Here is a 19,728-nt window from a genome sequence, read left to right on the forward strand (position 1 = left end):
CACGCGTGGCTAGGTTGGCAGAGGCTGTGGCTATCGAAGAGGCCGATGGAGGGACGGAAACGTTCAATCGTGGGCAGGGGAACGGGGTAACGCGCGAAAAGAGAAGGAGCAGGAGGGGTTGAAAGGAAAGGTTCGCACTCGCCAGTGAGAGAGGTGAGTATCCGGCAAAAAGGAACGGCGGTGAGCTCTACCGACAGCCCGACTGTTGACGTGTATTGATTGATCAGTCGGACTTGTCAGTTACGAGAGCCGGCCTAGTGCTCGAGCTTGACGCCGGCGGTAGCACTGTGGCTGCCGGTACGGGCCGAGTGAGGGCTCGACGACTGGGAATCGCGGTCAAGGTCGCTCGACAGGTTGCTGCTGGAACCCTTTTGGATGGTGGCAAGCACCGAGGAGAAGGCGCTCGACTTGAGGACCTCGGCGGCCGCTGGCTTGAACGTGGGGATGAACGGCTGCGAGTCGGCATTGAGGCGAGTGTGGCGCGGAGGGAGCGGCGACAGGCGGCCAGCCATTGGTCGGCCCTTGACATCGTAGCCAAGGTCGGAGAATGGGTTGAAGTTCGAGTTGGTGTCCGCCGAGAATGGACGGGTCTGGAGGATACGGTCACCGAGCTGAAGCCCATTGGCGCTGATCAGAGCCACAGCCGAGATGGCGTGCTCGAACTGAATGGCGACGCTGAAGGGGGAGTCGGACAGCCGCATCACGCGAGCGATGGGTCCAAACGGCTGAAAGATGGCGGCCACCGTCTCAGTGTCGGGGAAGAACTTGGCGTCCTAATATGTCAGTTGTGGTGTCAAGCAGCGGCCACTCACAAGGTTCTCAACAATGACAGTGGAATCCGTCACAGACTCGCGGACACGCTGTGGCGACGTTGGAGGGTGAATAACGCGGTTGGGGAGAGTGTCTAGAGTCAGCACGGTAGCCAGGTGCTGGAGCTTACTCTGAGGCATGTTCTTGGCCTCGCGCTGCACAAGCGCCCATGAGACATCGAGCTTCATTCCCCTGTCGTCGTCAGCTTGGCTACATAGAGCTGCGACTTACTCGATCCACTTGCCGTGCATCTGGTGAATGACGTCCATGGCCTCGCGGTGAGAAGACATGAGAACGAAGCCCCTGACAGTTAGTACGAGAGAGGATGGAGGGAGCTCACCTCCGGCGTCCCATGCCATCTAGCTGTGAGAGAAGAATAGAGTGCTCCACTGACCCGAAGGAAAGGAACAGGTCCTTGAACTCGATCCTGGATGTCAATACCTACGTGCATGCACTGGTAACTCACTGGGTGAGCTCGATGGGGAGGTTGAGGATGTATAGGTTCCTAGGGAGTGGAGCGTGCGGGTCGCGAGGGTCGTACTGCTCCTCAAACGACGTGCGGAGTCCGCCCAGAAGACCAGGGGTAGGCTGAGAACGAGGGGTCTTGGAGAGCTGGCTAAGGGCGTCCCACGAGGTCTGCGGCGGCGTGATGCTGGCCTTTCTGTCGGGAACCTTGAAGCGAGAGATGCTGCTGAGGAAGGGTAAGTGCTCAGCCGAGAACTGGCAACTTACATGCCATTGGCGGCGAGGGACTCGCGAAGGCCGAGCAGGCTAGCCACCTCGACCTCGGTCTCGACCCAGGTCTGAGCCCACTGGAACCCGGTGGCCTGCTGGGGGTGGAGAATGATACCGCGAACACGGACTACTGGCATCAGTGATGGTGGAGGAAGACGGGCTCCTGGAGACTCACCACCCTTGCCCAGGAACTCGCCGAGAGCCTCAGTCGTGACTGTTGTGAGCTCGGTGTACCAGACACAAGCGACTCACTACTCTTGTTGAGGCCATGGAGGCGGACCTCGTGAAGATCGTCAAGTGGTGACGGCATTGTGTGGAGATTGGGGTGGAGGCAAGTTTACCGACGTGGGGGTACTAGACAGAACACACGGGGTGTGTGTCAGAGAGGGTGGGCGGCGGTAGAAGTAGTCAAGGAGGTGTGAAAGGGGGGCTGTGTGCAGCTGTTGAGTTGGTGAATGAGCGAGTGAGTGGAAGAGAGAGAGGAGAGATAGCAAGAGAGGAGAGAAGGGCTGATGGAACCCGCTTTAAAAAGTCGGCAGCCAGTGGGTGGTGAGGAAAGAGGGGAATGCGAGGAAGGCAAGGGAGAGGTGCAGGTTGCGACCGGCGCGCACTGCACTTTGTCTTCGACGCTCCACTCGCCGTCTCGTGTATGGAAGGGGGCGAGGGAAGGCGAGGAAGACAAAAAGAGTCGAGGGGTGGCAAAAAGAGGAGATGATGTTGCACCAGTCGTCGGTGGTGTGAGTGCAGGGCCTTGTGTCGTAGGGTGTAAACAAGCCCAACATAGACGCCGGCGCGCGGCGCGCTGATCAGTCTCGGCGGTGGTGGTGGTGGTGGCGAGACGGATCAGCACCGGCAACAACCAGCCAGGACAAGCGACTACTTTTTGCTCCTTCTCTGACAACCCCCCTCAGGTCCAAGAACCACTAGTGCCATTCCATTCACCCACCGCTGCCCACGGTGCCCACCGTCGCCTGCTCCTTCTTCATCGTTGCGCTCGCCGCCGCCGATACCACCACACCCCTCGCCACAATCAACTTCACACCCACTAATTTGATTCCGTCGGGTGGACCTCGAAAGTGGAGGTTTGCCACGTGAGTCGTAGTGACGCAACAACCTCCGCCGCGCCGGCCTGGCTGCATTGAACACGGTTGCGCGGCGTCGACTGGATTCCATGTTTTCTTCTTCTTTCTCTCATCAACTCTACTAAACACTGCAACATATCACCAGCATGAACCACGGAATCGACGACGACGGTAAGTACAAGATCGACCATCCGACGAGAGCGAGCGCTGCAGCTACAGCCAAGCTCTCGCAGCACCCACCCAACAACAGGTTGGCTGACACACAATGCAGACGGTCTCGACTACCCCGCTCCCATGGCCGGGCCAAGCGGCCTCCTCGCCCAGCTCATGGGTGCTGGACGCTTTGCTCGCGCTTCGCCTGCCAGGTGAGCCAATCCACTGCCGCGCAACCCGTAGCTCACACTCCTCAGAGCTTATGACGAATACTTCAAGGCGTTCTCGGTGGCGACCATGACCCATGGACATGAGCGCCCGCAGCTGATGTACGGAGGCAAGAGTATGTGTCAATTGTGAGAAGAGGTCTGTTGCTTACACCGCCTAGTCATCATGCCTCCGTCGGCGCTTGCCAAGCTCAGTGAGTCGGCGCGTCGATGTGTGCTCCAAAGTAGTGTTCGCTCACACACCAGCCTCGCTCGACATTGAGGGCCCTTGGACGTTCCAGCTCCGCAACCCTCGCAACCCTACTGTCCACCAGACGCATGCTGGTGTTCTCGAATTCATTGCCGAGGAGGGCATCGTGCACCTTCCTGCCTGGGTGAGTTGCCCTGCGGCGCGAGCTCGCTGACGCCCTCAGATGATGCAGGCTCTCAACCTCAACGAGGGTGACCCCGTCCGTCTGACCGGTGCTACTCTCCCCAAGGGCAAGATGGTCAAGATTCAGGCGCAGTCGGTCGACTTCCTCGAGGTTGCAGACGCCAAGGCTGTGTAAGTTATGTGGGCCAACACACCGCAATACTGACCGTCGCAGCCTCGAGTCCGCGCTTCGCGCCTACTCGGTTCTCACCAAGGGCGACATCATCGAGATCACCTACAACTCGCTCACGTTCGAGTTCCTCATCATGGAGACGTACCCCGAGGGTCCAGGTATTTCCATCATCGACACGGACCTCGAGGTCGACTTCGCTCCTCCCAAGGGCTATGTCGAGCCACCTCGCAAGGCACCTGCTCCTATCCCTACGATGGCGGACAAGCTCAAGATCGACCTCGGCGGCACCACCTCTGCGGACCCCTCTCGTCCCGTCTCTTCGCTTTCGACTCACACCCAGGGCTCTGGCGAGATCCCGCTCGAGAGCTTCACTGGTGTCGGTCAGAGCCTCAGCGGCAAGCGCGTCAAGGGCAAGGGCCTGGCTAGGAAGATTGAGGAAGTCGACGCCAGCAGCAAGATCAACCGTCACACGTGAGTTCACATGGTTTGGACTGGTGGCTGACCTGCAGCGGCCCGCGCATCATCACGCCTGATTCACTCAACGACGACCGCAAGGTCCCCACGGCCCTCGTTCTTCCCGCCGGCAAGTTCTTCTTCGGCTACAAGTACATTCCATTCGACCCGGCCAAGACACCAAAGAAGAAGGAAGAGGGAGCTCCGGCGCCCCCAACGTCGTTCCAGGGTGCTGGCAACTCGCTTCGCCGCGGCGCGCAGGCCAACTCTGCTCCTTCGCCTGCGACACCCAACGCCGACGAGACTCCCAAGGCTGAGGAGAAGCCTGACCCTTGGGCCAGCCTCGGATCCGGTAACAAGCTTTCAGGCAGGAAGAGAGCGGCTGAAGCTTCGCCTGCACCCGCGCCTCCAGCGCCGGCGCGCAATCCCACGCCACCCCCTGCGCCTACCCAAAACGAAGTCATTGACGCGACGATGCTCGACGAGGATGACTTCTGGGTCCCAGAGTACGATGAGGATGAGGACGTGATTGAGATTGACTCGGATTAGATGACGAGCGCCAAGCTGAAGTCGATGATCAACATGTGAGCAGCCTCACACACACAAACCGCATCAGATACATGTAACAATACACTGTGAAACCCATGAACACTATCAATGACACGATATGCAGCCAATTACTGCATATTCTCTAGTGGCACCAAGAAGCAAATCGTCTAACATTCTAAGCAGTGCGTTGCAGGCGCTCCTCGTAGGCCTTCCATCCGGCCTCCTGATACCTCTTTGCCTCGGCGGCGACGGCGTCCTTGTTCTTGTAGATGCCGCGGCCAACAATGATGACATCGCAGCCCGAGTCGTGCACGACCTCGTGAGGGGTGCGGTACTGCTGACCACGGCCGTCGCCCCTGACGTCCAGACCGACACCGGGGGTGATGACCAAAAAGTCGGGGTCATCAGCCTTGTCAACACGGTGCATGGCGATGAAGCCGACGACCCAGTCGAGGCCAGCCTCACGGGCCATCTGAACAGCCTTCTCGGTGTACTCGCCGCTGGCGAGGTTACCGGCCGAGCTCATCTCAGCCAGCAGGATGAGGGCGTTGCCGAGGGGTTTACCGGCAGCTCCGAGGCCCGTGATGATGCCAGGGCCGGGCACGACGTGGGCGTTGGTGAGGTGAGACCACGAGGCAATCTTGTGGACACCAGAGCTGTACTGAAGCTCGACCGTGTTGCCTGTTTGGGACAAGGTAGAGTGTGGCGTCAGCACTGGGCACAAGGGATAAGTGGCAGCACTGATGGCGGCGCGCGGCGGCGTTCATGTGGCCACCGCCTCCGCCTCCCACGAGGTTGGGTACGGTCTCCCACACCGCCGGCGCCGCCACCGCCGCGCTGCTACCGCAGCTCTCGTAATCCTCACCAATGTCGGCAAACTTGCGGTCCTCGAAGATGACAAAGTCAAGCTCGTCGGCGAGGCGCCTGAGCTCATGGGCAAGGTCGATGGTAAAGTCCTCGACAATGTCGATGTGGGTCTGGCGTGTCAACCTTGTAGCTTCACGCAGCGCTTACCTTGACCATGCAGACGTATGGGGCGACCTGGCGAACAATGTCGAGGATCTCGGCCGACTTGGTCACGTCGACCGACACGCAGAGGTTTGTCTTTTTGCGCTCCATTGTCTCGAGGAGGCGGCGGGCGGTAGAGTTGGGGTGCGATGCCGCGCGCGAGGCGTACGTCTTGGTGGTGACGGGGTGGGGAGCCATTGTGTGGGGGTGTGTGTGAGGTGGGGGGAAGTGAGGTGAGAGAGGAGAGTCAAGGTAGACTGTTAAATACAAGGTCGAGGTGGTGGGAGGGTTGCGTGAGCCGGAGGGTGGGAGGGATGAGGCAGGGGGACGGAGACGGCGAGGAGGCAGTGTCTCGAAGCGTGTCTATTGCAAAGACGAGTACTAAGGGCGACGGGTGGGTCCGAGTGGGCTCAAAGTCGAGCGGGTGGACGGGCTGTAGGCGTTTCGGAGAAGGCTCGTGCGGCTCTTGCGTCGGTGGTGGTGGTGGTCTGCCTGGTCGGACGAGGTCTGAGCGTATGTGTCCCCCTTTCGGACTTCGGACAAGATGAACAAAGGAAGGCGAGTTGAACCAAAGGCAGTGTAGAGACAAGTCCGAAACGAAAGTCGGACGTCGAAAGGAGGTCCCTTTCGGCTTTGAGACAATATTATGACGGATGGCGTCACCCGTGGGAAAGTAATCAGTCATGACAGCTGTGGTAGGCGACGCCGACGCCGCCGTAGCCACCGGCTAACCGCCGACCCATTCGACCCGGCAACCCAACACCAACGACACCTCTAACCCATCTTGCACATCGCTCGTCGCCATCGCCATCGCCATCATGACATCGCGTCCAGTATTCCCAGAGGCTGGGCCCTCAAACTCGTACCTCCGACCACACCTCGTAGAGCTCATCCCCCAAGAACAGCTCCGCCTCGTCCTCCACCCCGTGTTCCGCTATGTCCTGACGGTGGGTAAGCGACGGCAACGACACTTGCTGACACGGGGCAGTACCTTGCGCAACACTACCCGCGCTACTTTCTGCGTGTGGTCAACCGGCACGAAGAGGCGTTTGCCCTCGTGTTGCTTTTGATCGAGCGGCATCACCTGTGGAAGCATGGTGCGTGAAAGCGGCACTGGCGGCGCTGACACCACCAGACGCTTCGCTGTCAGAACACTTCTACGGGCTCCGCTTGACCCCGACGCATATCCCGACGCCGCGCCTCGCGTCCATCCAGGCGGCGACACGGCCGCGCCTGAGCAACCGCCAGCGATGGGGCATGCTCCTCGTGCTTGTCGGCCTGCCGTACGTCCGTGCGCGCGCCGACGACGCATACGACCGCTGGTCGACGCAGAATGACCCCGAACTGGCACTTGCCGACCAGGGACCGCCATTGACTACGGTGGGTCTTGGCATGCGGACTAGCTGACACTTCAGATCCAGCAAGCCTTCATCAAGGTGTACCCTTGGATCGTGACCGGCTTTGAGACCACGCTGCTCGCGTACGACGTCGCATACTTGTTCAACAAGACAGACTACTTCCGCCCGTGGCACAAGCTGCTACGAGTCAAGATCGAGCGGGCGGTCCAGGACGAGGTGGGTACAGACCAAAATGGCCAGCTGACGTTGTGCAGGAACCCGCCAGCCAGACATGGCTCTCCAAGCTCCCACCACTGTTGCCACCGCTTCTCCTGGCGCTCAAGTTTGCGCAGTGGTGGTATTCGCCCAACTCGCCGCGCTCGCTTCCAACGACGGCGACAACCTCTTCGCTGCATACGCACGTCCGCCCGCCACGCCCACTTCCCATTGCGCCAGAGTCTGGCCTGCTCACGCCGCCATCGACACCGCCACCTGGCGCCGAGACGTCACTAGACAATCACCCTCAGCAGCAGGCGTACACCATCGACGTCAATGGCTTTGGCCTCTGCCCTATCTGCAAGGGCAAGTGGGCCAACCCCGCCATCTTGCCCAGCGGCTGGGTTGTATGCTACCGCTGCGGTTGGGACGCGATTTCCGGCGAGGGCGAGCAGGGCGAAGCGGGCAAGGGCAGGTGTCCGATCACGGGGGTGGAGGTGCACCCGAGCGAGCTGCGCCGAGTGTTGGTGTAGGCGAGGGACGAGAGGCGATATGGAGGGGGCTCCCAGTGGAGGCATCAGTATGGCTAACATCGGCGCGAAGCTACAAAAATGCAGGTAATATGGGAACGTGTGCGGGGTTGCGTGCAGCCTGCTACAGCTAACCTACTGGGCACTGAACGCCTGCTGGGGAGCTACGCTAATGAATCTACCGACGACGCCGGCGTCGACGGCTGCGAGTTGAGGCGGTACGAGGCCTTCCACTCGTCGCGCTCGGTGTCCAGGTAGGTAATGTCGAGGAGCTCGAACTGGGCGAGGTCAGCGGGTTGCCACACACTCCACCTACGCGCTCGTCGTCATGCAGCGAGGCGGCGAGCTCGACGACGTCGGCGAGGGTCATGGCGAGGTCGCGGCCGCCGACACGGAGGTTGCCGGCCGACCAGAGCTGGAAGCCGGCGGCGTGCTGGGGACCGACGTACGCGCGCACGAGGCGGTCGTAGATGTCGTCGGCAGAGCGGGTGGAGCGGGACGACGACGTCGAGGCGACCGACGAAGTCGAGTTGGAGCGCGACGGCTTGCGGTCGTGGCTGAGCATTGTGGTGGCGTGGGTGTTGGGGTTGGGTGGGTGGCCGGGTTGTTGGGTTGGGCTTAAGTGTGGCTCGTCGTTTGCACTATTTGAGTGTTTGGGCAATGATGAGGGATTTAGCACTAGATCGAGCGATTTATACTGCACAGTGCGAGCGAGACAGCGAGCGAGCGATGGACGAGCTCTCGTTGCTTACTGGCGCAGGGCGTCGAGGCAATGGATGGTACGACATTGCGCTGTCGCCACTGCAGCGTGCAGGAGCGATGGCGATGGCGAGTGAGGCACAGAGAGGACGCACGCCCCGCCCGCCGCCTGATACGCACATTTCTGGGGCCCATCATTGGCCCCTCCGCCTTGACGACACCGCTGGGACCGCCGCAGCTGCGGCTGCGGCGCCGCAGCGCAAGCTTGTTATCGCCTTGTCCGTCTGTGTGCTGTGTGCGTGGGGGTGGGTGGTGCACACGAGCGCGGGCGAGTTGTTGCGGGCAGGGGCAGGGGGCGCGCAGCTGGGACGACGTGTAGACTGCCACTAACATTGCTAGCCCACACTATGACGTCGGCACCATTGCGGCGCGGCGGGCGGCGGCGGTGGTGGCCTTGGAAGTCTTGGTGGCGACGAGGCAGTGGCCGAGCAACTAACTGCGGTGCTGGAGAGCACGCGAGGGGAGCTCGAGGAGGCTCGAGCTGTGCCATCCGTGCCATTGTGTGATGTGATGTGGAAGATAGATACGACCCCACCCGGATGGCAATCTGCTCCAGCTCCATCGCGATCTGCTGTGGTGCTGCTTGCCTTGATCTGCATTCCTTGCACATCCGCAGGATCTACTCGCGCATGGCAGTGTGCTCGGGTGGTCATAGTAGTGTGTGTTTCACCAGCACCCTTGGCACGATTACAGCTTATCGCCCACACCCAACCACTACCAAGTCGCCGACCAGCCAAGCACACGAACAATGCAGCACCGGCCACACGCTACCCATTGCACCCCCCATCGCCGTCGGCCTGCGAGCTCCGCTCCTCGGGCCATTAACCCACCGCGACACACAGACACCACCGCCGACCCGTGCCACTGACTCCGGACCACAACGCGCCGAGATCGCTCCGGCGGCGGACATTGGTCCGCCCATCTCGGTCCGGCCCCGAGTGGAGGTGCAGGTGGTGATTGATGCTGCCCCAGAAGAAAACGTTTATCGTCGACTGACTCGAGTCGTACAATCACCACAAGCACAATGACAGCTCCGTACATTGCCAACTGGGGGTGAGTGGTGGCTGCGTGTGGTTGTGTGTGGTGTTGCGCTGCGCCCGCCCGTGGCTGACGCGCACGTCCCCCGCAGAATCCTCGGCGCCGGCGGCATCTCGTCGACGTTTGCGCGCGACCTCGCCCTCCCCCGCCCCGAGGTGACCGACGTGCTGCACGCCGTCGTCGCCGTCGGGTCGAAGGACACGGCGCGCGGACAGCAGTTCATCGACGCCAACCTCCCCAAGGGCGGCACGGCACAGCAGGCCGGCTACGTCAAGGACGCGCCCAAGGCCGTGTCGTACGCTGAGCTGTTTGCGGACCCCGTGAGTGTGCAGAGCCTGCTGGCGCTGACGCCGCCAGAACGTCAAGATCGTCTACATCGGCACCCTGCACCAGCAGCACCATGACGACGTGACGGCTGCGCTCAACGCCGGAAAGCATGTGCTCGTCGAGAAGCCGGCGGTGCTCAACGCCGCCGAGTGGGCCGATCTGTCGGCGCTCGCGAAGAAGAAGAACCTGTTCTTGATGGAGGGTGAGTGGGCGAGTGGCGCCGCAGGCGTCACTCGTCGTCACTTACTGGGGCGGGATACTCGCCCAGCCGCGCGTGCGTGGCACTGACACCACGCCACAGCCCTCTGGACCCGCTTCCAACCCGCCGTCAAGGAGCTCCACCGGCTGCTGCACGAGGACAAGGTGATTGGCGAGATCCGCGACGTGCGCTCGTCGTTCTTTGTCGAGAACTACAACAGTGGGTAGTGCAGGCGATCGCAGCCTACGTCCCCGGCTCACGCCCAGTCCTCCCCGATGACCACCGAGTCGTCTCCTACGAGGCCGCCGGCGGGCCGCTCCTCGACGTCGGCGCGTACTGCATGATTCCTGCGCGCGTCGCGTTGCAGGACAACCCGCTGAACCGCGACGCCAAGCCAGTCGTGACCACGGCGATGAGCAAGACGCGCATGGGGTCCGACCTTGCGACGACGCTCGTGCTCGACTATCCCTCTCTTGACGCCCGCGCGACATGCAGCATGAGCTGGAACGCGCGTGCGCCGCGGGACGCGTGGGCGACCATCGTCGGCACCAAGGGCGAGGTCGTCATCCATGACGGCCTGTACCGCATCGCGCGGTTCACGGTGCACCGCCTCGTGTCGCCCGCCAAGGACGGCAAGCCCGCCGTGTGGGAGGAGGACCGCGTCGAGAAGGACTTTGCCGGCACCGGCCTGCACCTCGAGGCTGACGCCGTCGCGCGCGACGTCCGCGACGGCAAGATTGAGAACGACCGCGTGCCCCACTCCGAGACCCTGCTCACTATGGAGATCTTTGACCAGGCGCGCAGAGAGGGCGGGTATGTTTTGCCTGAGGGCATGGAGAAGATTGGGCGCGTGGGTGCGGCGTAAATGTGTGGTGGTGTAGAAGAATAGGAATGCACCGTGTCGGTGCCACGTAAAACTCTATCCCCAACTTGTGGCGGCACGAGCTCGCTGCTCCCGCGCAGTGCTTCATCTCGCAGCCTACAACCGCTACACCAACGCATCCATGACCATCTTGAAGATGACCAAGTCGTCGCGCGCTGGGGTCAGCTCAGCTCTTCTCCCAACTCACAGTCCGCAGGGCCAGTCTTCACCGGCGCGCCGTCCACGATCGCAGCATACAGCTCGCGGTACTCGAGGGTAAACGCGTCCTCGTACGTCGGGCGGAGGGTCTCCTCGGAGAAGTCGCCGTTGTCTTTCGTCGAGAGCACGGTGGCGGTGATGGGAAGGCCCTTGACGTACGGCCTGGGGTCAGACGTGTGCCCGGCGGCAGTTAACTCACGTATCATACGTCACCTTGATGCGCTGCGAGGTCGTGTACACCTCGATGTGGGCGTCGAAGAGCTTGACGTTGTCGATGCCGACCTGGGGTCAGCGGGGCGGGAGAGGCCGCTCACCTCGTAGTACGCCACAAAGCCTGGGCTGCAGCATGTCAGCCAGCACCTCGTTGCCTCGCCTCGCCACGACGCACTACTGGAACATGACCCAGATGAACTGGCTATCCGGGCTCCGACTCGCGCCCACCACTCTCTCTGGCATGCCGATCAGCTCGCGCATCGCCGAGATATCGTGCGAGCTCAGGCTGGTGAGCAGGGCCCACGACTCGCGGTCGAGCGCGTTGGCTGCGCGCTTGTCGCCGATCGCCTGCCGCACCATTGTGTCGGAGAGGGCGGCGCGTTCGGCCACCGCGGCGGCTGGCGCGTCTGCGGTCAGCGAGGGCCAGACGCCCCACCCACCTGTAAACTTGAGCGGGAAGGCGCCGCTCTGGCCCACAAAGTACTCGTTCTGGCGTCAGCCTGCCCCGCGCCATGCCCACCTTGCCGATGAGATCGCGCACGCGGACTGGCGTCAGCGGGGCCGAGGTCGCCACGCACCATAGTTGATGTTCTCCCGCCCCGTCGCCTCGACGAGCGCCTTGACGCGCAGGTACGCCGCGGCATACCGGCGCATGTACCCCACGAAGACCACCTTACCCGTCTCGCGCTGCACGCGCGCAATCTCGTCCGCGCCCGCGAGGCTCAGCGCCATGGGCTTCTCGACGAACACGTGCTTGCCGGCGCGTAGAGCCGCAGTGGTATGCTGGACATGGTACTCGCTGCGGCGTAAGCGCTTCGCTGCCCACCGCGACCCACTTCGCGCTCATGACCATGACGAGGTCGACGTCGTCCGCCTCATCTAGCAGCGCCGCGAGGGAAGTGTACAGCCGCTCAATGCCAAACTTGGCCCCGGCGTGCGCGAGCGCGCCCTCGCTCACGTCGACGAGCGCGACGACCTTGAACCAGTGCGAGCAGAGCGCGAGGTTGGGCAGCTGCGCGGGGGTGAGTGGGCTCACTACGTCATGGGGCGACACGTACATGCGTGTTGAGCGCGACTTCGCCGATGCCGACGACCTGGCGTCAGTGGGTGAGTGCTGAAAGGGCTCACAGCGACGCGGAGCACGGGCGAGGGCATGGCTGTGTTACTGGGGTTGGTGTGGGCGATGATGGGCGGTAGTGAGCTCGTCGATGACGTTGTGGGGGCGGCTGTACATCCTCCGAGCGGACTGCAGTCCGCTCGCTCTTGTGCCACCATCTAGAACTGATAAACTGTTCGGGGTTGTGCGTCCCGCTACACTACACCGATGCCGAGCGGGATACACTGTACCGTGAGTGCTTGAAGCTCAGGACGCGAGACAGTCAGGACACGGGTATGCAGCACATTTGGTATGACCGGGGCCGACAACCGGCTGACGGACGACACTGTGCCACAACCTCGCCCGACTCCTGGCGACAACCCACGACACCGACACCGACGCAGCGGCCCAGCGATGGCCGACAGCGGCACAGGTGCTTCCCTTCATGCCGACGCGAGCGCCTGGACACCCCCACCTACTGATACACTGCATGCGGCCCAATGACGACCCAATGACTCTCGATCTACTATGACAGCTCTCCGCTCTAGTCCATACCCAGCCGCCTCTTCTCCGCCGCCAGCTCGTGTTCTCGTGCGCGGATCTCGGCCTTGGCGACGGCCGAAGACTGCTGCTTGGATGGCTGGTGGTAGAGGACTGTGGGGGTGGGGGTGGGGGTGGGAAGGGGTATTGCCCCGGGACGATTGCGAGGACAGAAGACGGCGAGACGATGGTAGCGCAAAGACGAGCACACGCGTCAGCATTCTAGTACCGTAGTCTACGCCCGCTGACTCGCGCCGCACGCTCGCTCGCTCCCGTGCCCACTCACCAACAATGTACCGCTCCATCAAGTGGAAACCATTCAAGTGGTTGATCGCCTCCTTTGCGTCGTCTGGGCTCTCGTACACCACATACGCCGTGCCCTTGGTCTTGAGCTCGGTCGAGTTACCCATTCGGACCTGCCGGATTGGGCCGTACTTTCCAAACAGGTCGTACAGGTCTGCGCCCGTGATGTTGAAGTTGCTGGATGTTAGTGCGGGACATGGCAAAGGTTAGCTCACAGGTTCTTGACGCTGGGTAGGTGTCAGCTATATCAATGACAAGTGGGAAGCTGCACACTCACAACAACGTCCTTGCCGTCAAGGGGTCCTTGGGTGCTTGGGACATGGTGGCGGGGGAGGAGGGTGAGGAGGGGGTCGAGCAGGTGCTGGTGGGTTTCGGCCTTGCGAGCGGAGAAACCTATGCGCGTGGGATGTTCGTGGCGTGGAGGCTGTTGCTCCTTTTGTGACGGCTCGAGGTAGGCCCCAAGGTGCGATTATTATCAAGGATGTGATGCTGTTGATGCTCAACACACCAAGTCGCAGAGTTCGAGGTCGACTTTCAACATCGAACCCAGTTGCCGCCAATTTGGCCCCGCTACCACGTGGCACCCACCCAGGCGGGAGAAAATCAATGCCCACAAAAAAGTCGTGATGGCCAGCAAGCCCCCTCCAAGAGGCCATCATCTCGCCCGCATCTCTTGCATCTCTCTTAGACCTCCTAGACATAGACAAAAATGGCGTCCATCGTCACCCTCCCGCTCACCCTCTCGGCCGCCCCCGCCGGCTACAAGAAGGCCGCCGCCACCGGCAAGCCCTCGGCCCCCATCGCCCGCCAGGTGTACCCCGCCGGCCCCTCGTACATCTCGTACGCCCGCCGCGAGCTCCTCCAGATCTCGTTCGCCGAGGACGACGAGGCCACCTCGTCGGCCCGCGCCGCCCAGGCCGCCGCTGCCGCTGCTTCGGCCAACGGCCAGGAGTACCCCGGCCTCGGTGAGGAGGAGGAGCACAAGGACCTCCTCGCCTCCGACCCCAAGGAGTGGAAGAAGCAGGACCACTACGGCATCCTCGGCCTCGGCCACCTCCGTTACAAGGCCACCGACGACCACATCCGTGTTGCCCGTGAGTGACGTCGTTAGAGCACCACTAACCCGTCAGACCGCCGCAAGGTCCTCCGTCACCACCCGGACAAGAAGGCCGACCACGACGACGGCTTCTTCAAGTGCATCCAAAAGGCCCACGAGACCCTTACCGACAACGACCGCCGTCGCCAGTTCGACTCGGTCGACTGGAACATTGAGGACGAGGTCCCCAACCCCGCCAAGGTCCCCGCCGACCAGTACACCCAGGTCTGGGGTCCCATCTTTGCCCGCGAGGGTCGTTTCTCCAACATCCAGCCCGTTGCCGAGTTTGGCGGTCCCGACGCTCCCAAGAAGGAGGTCGAGGGCTTCTACGACTTCTGGTACAACTTTGACTCGTGGCGTTCGTTCGAGTGGCACGACAAGGAGGCCAACGAGGGTGCCGACTCGCGTGACGAGAAGCGCCACACTGAGAAGAAGAACAAGTCGGAGCGCCAGCGCCTGAAGAAGGAGGACAACACGCGTCTCCGTACCCTTGTCGACAACGTCCTCGCCAACGACCCCCGTATCAAGCGCATCAAGGACGAGGAGAAGGCCGCCCGTCTCGCCAAGAAGAAGGGCGGTGCCACCCCCGCCCCCAAGAAGCTCACCCCCGCCGAGATCAAGAAGGCCGCCGAGCAGAAGCGCAAGGAGGAGGAGGAGGCCAAGAAGGCCGAGGCTGCCGCCAACCAGGCCTCCAAGGCCGACCGCGAGGCTGCCAAGAAGGCCAAGGAGGCCGCCCGCAAGAACCTCAAGAAGTGGAAGAAGTCGATCGCCACCGTCATCTCGGGCTCCAACTACTTCCAGGCTGCCGGCACCGCCCCCTCGGCCGCTGTTATTGAGAAGCAGCTCGCCGAGCTCGACGCCATTGTCGACCTCGCCGAGCCCGAGGACATCAAGACCCTCAAGGAGAAGATTGAGGCTGCCGGCAACGGCGAGCCCGCCAAGAAGGTCCTCCAGGCCCAGGTCGCTGCCCTCGGCGACAAGGGTGCCGGCAAGTTCACCGAGTTTGCCTAAACGCATCATTTCTTCATCCCCCGTAATCTTGTAGGATTGTGGCGATAGATGTATGCCAGCATGGGCACGTCTTGGGTTGTACATGACTCTATGCGGCACAATGCGTTTGCATGTAGGATCTACGACGTACAAAATGGTGATAGAGAGTGAGGGAGCAACAGGTAGTAATGCAGGAGTGTGTATGCTGACGTCGGATACTATACAGGAGAAGCGCCTACTCGCTTGTTCTTCTGCAAACGTGTCAGCAACCGTCGTCAAGTCAACATACAGTGACCTACAAGCGGCTCTGTGGGGCTTTGCTTGCGGGCTTGGGTGTAGTGTCTGCCATGCTGGACAGCGAGGTTGACGAGTTGGAGGTGGCGAGGGGGCGCAAACGCTGCCTGCCCGCCATCGGCTCGAGGCGCTTCTTGATCTCCCGCAGGATCTTGGTCTGGGGCTTCCACGCCAGGATGCTCTCTCGGAGGTCTTTGAGCTCCTCCGGGAAGAGATCCTTGACCTCGGGGCTGTCCACAATCGCACGCATAATCCACGGGAGCTCAAAGTCATTGCGCGCGTCACGGGCTGCAAACGTCTCGACCTCGAGCGGGGGAAGTGGGTGCGCTGCGGGCCCGGCGTAGAAGAGGTAATCGACAGCTAGGCGGTAGCAGGCGAGTTCCTCGTACGGGCTCGAGTGGCCGACACCGGTGAGCGACCCAGCCGTGGCTTCAGACAGGTGTTCGACCAATCTCTGGTCGTCAATGCCCGCGTTGCGAAGCATGAACGCAAAGCAGATGAGGTTGGTCATAAAGTCGGAAGCCGAGTACGAGGCGCCGTCGACAAAGAGCGCGCGTAGCAGGTTCGGGTGGTTGGCTGTGGAGAAGGACGCGCCGTAGATCGGTACTACCTGGTCATTGATGGAGGACAGGAGGAGGATCTTGACTTCGTTCTCCAGGATCATGGACAGAGCGCGTTGGTAGGCCTGGCTAACGGCCGAGTTCGAGTCCTGGAACTCGAACAGCTCTCGAGCCGCAGCATTCTCAAACCACTGGAGGTAGGGTTGGATGACGTTGGACGTGCTGATCGAGTAGAGCGGTCCGAGGTGCACGCCACACATGGCGAGCATGGCGACCTTTTGCCGTCCTCCCTCGGCACCCGATAGCCGCTCGGCGAGCCGGCGGCCCTTGCGTGAGGCTTCGTCAGGCACAATGGCGATAGGTCCAAAGGCCCACTCGCATCTGGCGATTGCGTCCTTGTTCAGAGGCGTGCGAATGTGGCCCTGGGCGATCATGCGTGAGATGAGATGCGTCGTCACAATACAGCCCTGCGAGTGGGCTGCAAACAAGACTGCGTCGGCTCGGCGAACGTCGTTGATCCACGCGGGGTTGGACAAGTACGCCTTGTAGAGTTTGTCGACACGGTGCTCGATTGTGCCTTCACCTTCGAGAGGGATGAGGGTGAGGCGAATGTCATGCTCATCGACATTGTGTTCCTGGAAGAACTGCTTGACGGCTTCGCCCATCATGGTCGCAAACTTGACCGACGTGCCGGTGGGCTCGCCAATAACACTGGGATGTAAGCTGGCAGTGCTTTTCATCAACTTACGTGTTGAGCATCCTCGCCGGGAACCAGCCGTGGACACCAATGACCGCGATACGCTTGACATTCTTCCACCCGTCGTCTGGGTTACCCGTGCCCAAGAGTCCGATTCGGCGAGGGAGGTCGCTGCCGACGTCGCGGCCCTCCTTCTTCCCGCGCGTCTCCTCAGGAGATTCGGTCTTGTCGCCAACAACATAGCTGCTGACGGCGCCAAACGCGCGCCAGGTGGAGGCAGCGACGCCAGCCGCAGTGTTGCGCTGGCGAGGGAGGAACGATCGTGGTGGGCGGTCAAACGTCGACGTAAAGCTTGGAATGACGAGGCTCGGCTGCCGAGAAGGAGGCTTTGGCGGAGGAGGCAACGACGTGCTCGTCTTGACAGGCTGCTGAGCAGCCCCACTAGCCGTCGTCCGTGGGGACGGGGGCATCGGGGGAATGCTCGCCGAGGACGATGCATTGGACTGGCGTCTGGCCTGTGTCTGGGGCGCAAGGTTCTGCGATCGCTTGTGTGTGAGGCGCTGAGTCGAGTTTGCAGATGCAACAGCGGCGCTGCCGTTGGCCGTCTTGGTGTCCACCTTGGGATCCTTCACAGTGGTGATAGGAGGTAGGAGCGCTGGGGCTGGCTGTGTCGCGGCTGGTGGTGGCACAACCTCGGCCGGAGGAAAGTTGGGGTCGCCATCCAAGTCCATGACCTCTTCGCGGACAGTCTCTCCGCTGCGCCTACCGTCTCTTTCCGAGCCCAAGGTCGATCCTGTAATCTTCTTCTGGCTGGCGCGGAATGCGAGGTACTGGAGCCAGCCGGTCGACGAGGACGATGTCGCCAGCTTGGGCTGCTGCGGCGGTGATGTGGTGATGGCTGAAGCCGAAGGCTCTGCTGTGTCGGCATCGATCAAGGTAGTGGGCTGCGGTGTGGGCCTCGGCGTCGGCGGCTCAATGAGCTGGGCGGAAGGCTGTGTCGGCTGCGTCTTCTCGACCGAGGGCACCGGCTGGGCGAGCTCCACAGAATGGACGGGCTTCTGGTCAGTCACCGGGTCTGTGGGCTCAACAACGTGGTGTGTGGATGTTGTGCTTGGTTCCCTGGTGCTTGGGGCCTTGATACTTGGAGCTTTGTCTGTCGTCTGGGCTGGCTGGGACGAACCAGAGTAGACAAAAGATACGAGGTATGAGCCCCAGCCGGTTTGAGCGGACTGTGTTGCAACGGCGACGGCATTGACTGTGGGCACGGCGGGTTCGTCGCGTGTGACAAGAACTCCGTCGTTCGATGTGTGCGAGGCATTCGAAGCTTCTGAGGGTGCGGCAGGGACTGCCGAAGCCGTGGGTTCGGGCGGTACGTCAGCAACAGCGGCGACAGAGGGTGGCCGTGTTGGCTCTTGGACCACGTTTGATGAGAGCTTTCGCCGTTTGCCACTCCCATTCGTGTCCTCGCTGGCGTTGGTTTTGACCTTTGTCAACGGGGCGTGGGCGGAACCGTTCAGAGACGGTGGCGAGGACGCGAGTGGGACTGGCGCTGGCGCGGCGACTTCCTCTACTGCCACTGCCTCTGGCTCAGCGGTGAGCGGCGCAGCCTCGATAACCTTGGGCGCTGGTGCTGGCGCTGGCACTGGCTCGCTGGAACCCCACCATGAGCTCATCCAACCCCGTCTAGCGGCTGGCGCGTCCGGGGCAGGGACAGGTGGAGGTGCAGCCTTTAGTGCCGACGTATCGACCACAGGGTCGACTTGGGCTTGCGGTTCAGCCTCGTCCATTGATGCTGGGGGTGGGATATCTTCAGGTTTAACAGATGCAGTGGCGGCGGGTGGGATAATTGCACGTTGAGCAATGGGAACCGCGGCGATGTCTTCGACCGCGGAGGCTGGTGCGGTTTCAGGTTGATCGGCGTTCGGCGCAACCACGGGCGTGCTATCTGGTAGCGGTCGCGGCGCAACAGTGTTATCTGGCCGCTGCTGCGACGCGACTGATCCTCTACGATCTCGGCTCGTGTCTCTCGACTTTGACTTTGGGAAGGACGGTGTCGGTGGGTTCCAGCGTCTCCACGTGCTCGAGCTCTTGGGGTTGAGCCGGCGCTGAGGCGTCGACGTACCGGACGCTGTGCCGCCGAGTGACGGGCGGGGAAGGAGCGAGTGGAACTGGTCAATAGGGAGTCCAGGTAACGAAGGCGCCGGCGATGGGGATCGCGACGGGATGGTGGAGCTTGCTCCGAGGCGGGAGGGGCCGGCGACCGGCTCTTCCTCTTCCAAAACCGCGGGGCTGGTGACTCCAAGCGCGACAACGCTGGCGTTGTACTCTGTCCTCACGGACGCCAGGGTCGCGGTGGACGATCGGCGTGAGCGCAGGCCGAGTCTCTCGCCGGCGCCGTCGCGGTCGAGCTGGCGCGAGAGGGCCTCCTCGGACGGGCTGGCGCCGTTGGCTATGCGGCGGAGGCTTGGCGGGCCGGCTGGGACAGCGGCGTCGCCGCGCGCAAACACGAGCGAGACGTGCGGGTGGGACGCGCGCGGCGTGAGGCGCGATGCTGGCCCTCGGAGGGCGGGTGGCGGGCGGCTGAGGGACGAGGATGTGGTGGGCGCGGTAGATGTTGCCGACGCATTCGACTGTGCGCGATGCTGCCGGTGCTGCCGATGGGACATGTCGAGGCGGGCGTGGGACAAGTCTATCTACATTGCCTGGGGGGTGGGGGCGTGGAGGTGTGAGGAGGTGGGTGGTGCGATGAGGTGTTGCGTTGCAGGCCGACCAGTGACGCTGACGTTGTGCTTGTTGGGTGGCTCGTGGAACAGAGACACCACTGTGGCTGATCTGGAACTGGTCGATGGATCGGGAGCATTTCAGTCGACCCAGCCAGCCAAAACAACAA

At 62.2% G+C, this 19,728-nt stretch overlaps 9 protein-coding genes across 9 annotated transcripts; 3 read left to right on the forward strand and 6 right to left on the reverse strand.

The window, feature by feature from the left end:
- Positions 1-254: 254 nt before the first annotated feature.
- PAB1_0 (Polyadenylate-binding protein, cytoplasmic and nuclear) lies at positions 255-1,855 on the reverse strand (the record flags this gene model as incomplete). Its single annotated transcript, XM_062772161.1, has 8 exons — positions 255-773; positions 813-1,002; positions 1,042-1,113; positions 1,151-1,237; positions 1,277-1,498; positions 1,543-1,675; positions 1,721-1,759; positions 1,798-1,855. The coding sequence occupies 8 exons, from the start codon at positions 1,853-1,855 to the stop codon at positions 255-257; spliced, it is 1,320 nt and encodes a 439-aa protein (XP_062628145.1).
- An 882-nt stretch (positions 1,856-2,737) lies between these two features.
- Positions 2,738-6,156, forward strand: UFD1 (Ubiquitin fusion degradation protein 1). The gene is made up of 10 exons (XM_062772162.1): positions 2,738-2,798; positions 2,899-2,992; positions 3,038-3,123; positions 3,169-3,201; positions 3,254-3,381; positions 3,421-3,551; positions 3,595-4,023; positions 4,062-5,235; positions 5,420-5,534; positions 5,572-6,156. The coding sequence occupies exons 1-8, from the start codon at positions 2,774-2,776 to the stop codon at positions 4,552-4,554; spliced, it is 1,419 nt and encodes a 472-aa protein (XP_062628146.1). The 5' UTR covers positions 2,738-2,773; the 3' UTR covers positions 4,555-5,235; positions 5,420-5,534; positions 5,572-6,156.
- URA1 (Orotidine 5'-phosphate decarboxylase) lies at positions 4,730-5,760 on the reverse strand (the record flags this gene model as incomplete). Its single annotated transcript, XM_062772163.1, has 3 exons — positions 4,730-5,235; positions 5,420-5,531; positions 5,569-5,760. The coding sequence occupies 3 exons, from the start codon at positions 5,758-5,760 to the stop codon at positions 4,730-4,732; spliced, it is 810 nt and encodes a 269-aa protein (XP_062628147.1).
- A 178-nt stretch (positions 6,157-6,334) lies between the features above and the next one.
- PEX12 (Peroxisome assembly protein 12) lies at positions 6,335-7,744 on the forward strand. The gene is made up of 5 exons (XM_062772164.1): positions 6,335-6,509; positions 6,551-6,659; positions 6,698-6,942; positions 6,978-7,136; positions 7,175-7,744. Exons 1-5 carry the CDS (start codon positions 6,381-6,383, stop codon positions 7,646-7,648), a joined length of 1,116 nt encoding a protein of 371 aa, XP_062628148.1. The 5' UTR covers positions 6,335-6,380; the 3' UTR covers positions 7,649-7,744.
- Positions 7,745-7,809: 65 nt separating this feature from the next.
- On the reverse strand, positions 7,810-8,210 carry LOC62_04G005618 (uncharacterized protein; the record flags this gene model as incomplete). The annotated part of the gene is made up of 2 exons (XM_062772165.1): positions 7,810-7,923; positions 7,962-8,210. 2 exons carry the CDS (start codon positions 8,208-8,210, stop codon positions 7,810-7,812), a joined length of 363 nt encoding a protein of 120 aa, XP_062628149.1.
- A 2,725-nt stretch (positions 8,211-10,935) lies between these two features.
- Positions 10,936-12,417, reverse strand: iolG (Inositol 2-dehydrogenase; the record flags this gene model as incomplete). The annotated part of the gene is made up of 11 exons (XM_062772166.1): positions 10,936-11,006; positions 11,039-11,211; positions 11,249-11,331; positions 11,364-11,388; positions 11,438-11,669; positions 11,703-11,751; positions 11,783-11,808; positions 11,841-12,061; positions 12,099-12,274; positions 12,321-12,356; positions 12,391-12,417. The coding sequence occupies 11 exons, from the start codon at positions 12,415-12,417 to the stop codon at positions 10,957-10,959; spliced, it is 1,098 nt and encodes a 365-aa protein (XP_062628150.1). The 3' UTR covers positions 10,936-10,956.
- Positions 12,418-12,902: 485 nt separating this feature from the next.
- Sf3b6 (Splicing factor 3B subunit 6) lies at positions 12,903-13,522 on the reverse strand (the record flags this gene model as incomplete). The annotated part of the gene is made up of 3 exons (XM_062772167.1): positions 12,903-13,012; positions 13,185-13,378; positions 13,479-13,522. 3 exons carry the CDS (start codon positions 13,520-13,522, stop codon positions 12,903-12,905), a joined length of 348 nt encoding a protein of 115 aa, XP_062628151.1.
- Positions 13,523-13,871: 349 nt separating this feature from the next.
- On the forward strand, positions 13,872-15,391 carry zuo1 (Zuotin). Its single transcript, XM_062772168.1, has 2 exons — positions 13,872-14,295; positions 14,332-15,391. The coding sequence occupies exons 1-2, from the start codon at positions 13,911-13,913 to the stop codon at positions 15,306-15,308; spliced, it is 1,362 nt and encodes a 453-aa protein (XP_062628152.1). The 5' UTR covers positions 13,872-13,910; the 3' UTR covers positions 15,309-15,391.
- Positions 15,392-15,395: 4 nt separating this feature from the next.
- Positions 15,396-19,504, reverse strand: YML020W (putative protein; the record flags this gene model as incomplete). The annotated part of the gene is made up of 4 exons (XM_062772169.1): positions 15,396-15,538; positions 15,587-16,852; positions 16,890-18,468; positions 18,517-19,504. 4 exons carry the CDS (start codon positions 19,502-19,504, stop codon positions 15,523-15,525), a joined length of 3,849 nt encoding a protein of 1,282 aa, XP_062628153.1. The 3' UTR covers positions 15,396-15,522.
- Between the last annotated feature and the right edge of the window lie 224 nt (positions 19,505-19,728).

The sequence above is a fragment of the Vanrija pseudolonga genome, chromosome 4 (genome assembly GCF_020906515.1).
Source record: "Vanrija pseudolonga chromosome 4, complete sequence".
Lineage (NCBI taxonomy): Eukaryota > Fungi > Basidiomycota > Tremellomycetes > Trichosporonales > Trichosporonaceae > Vanrija > Vanrija pseudolonga.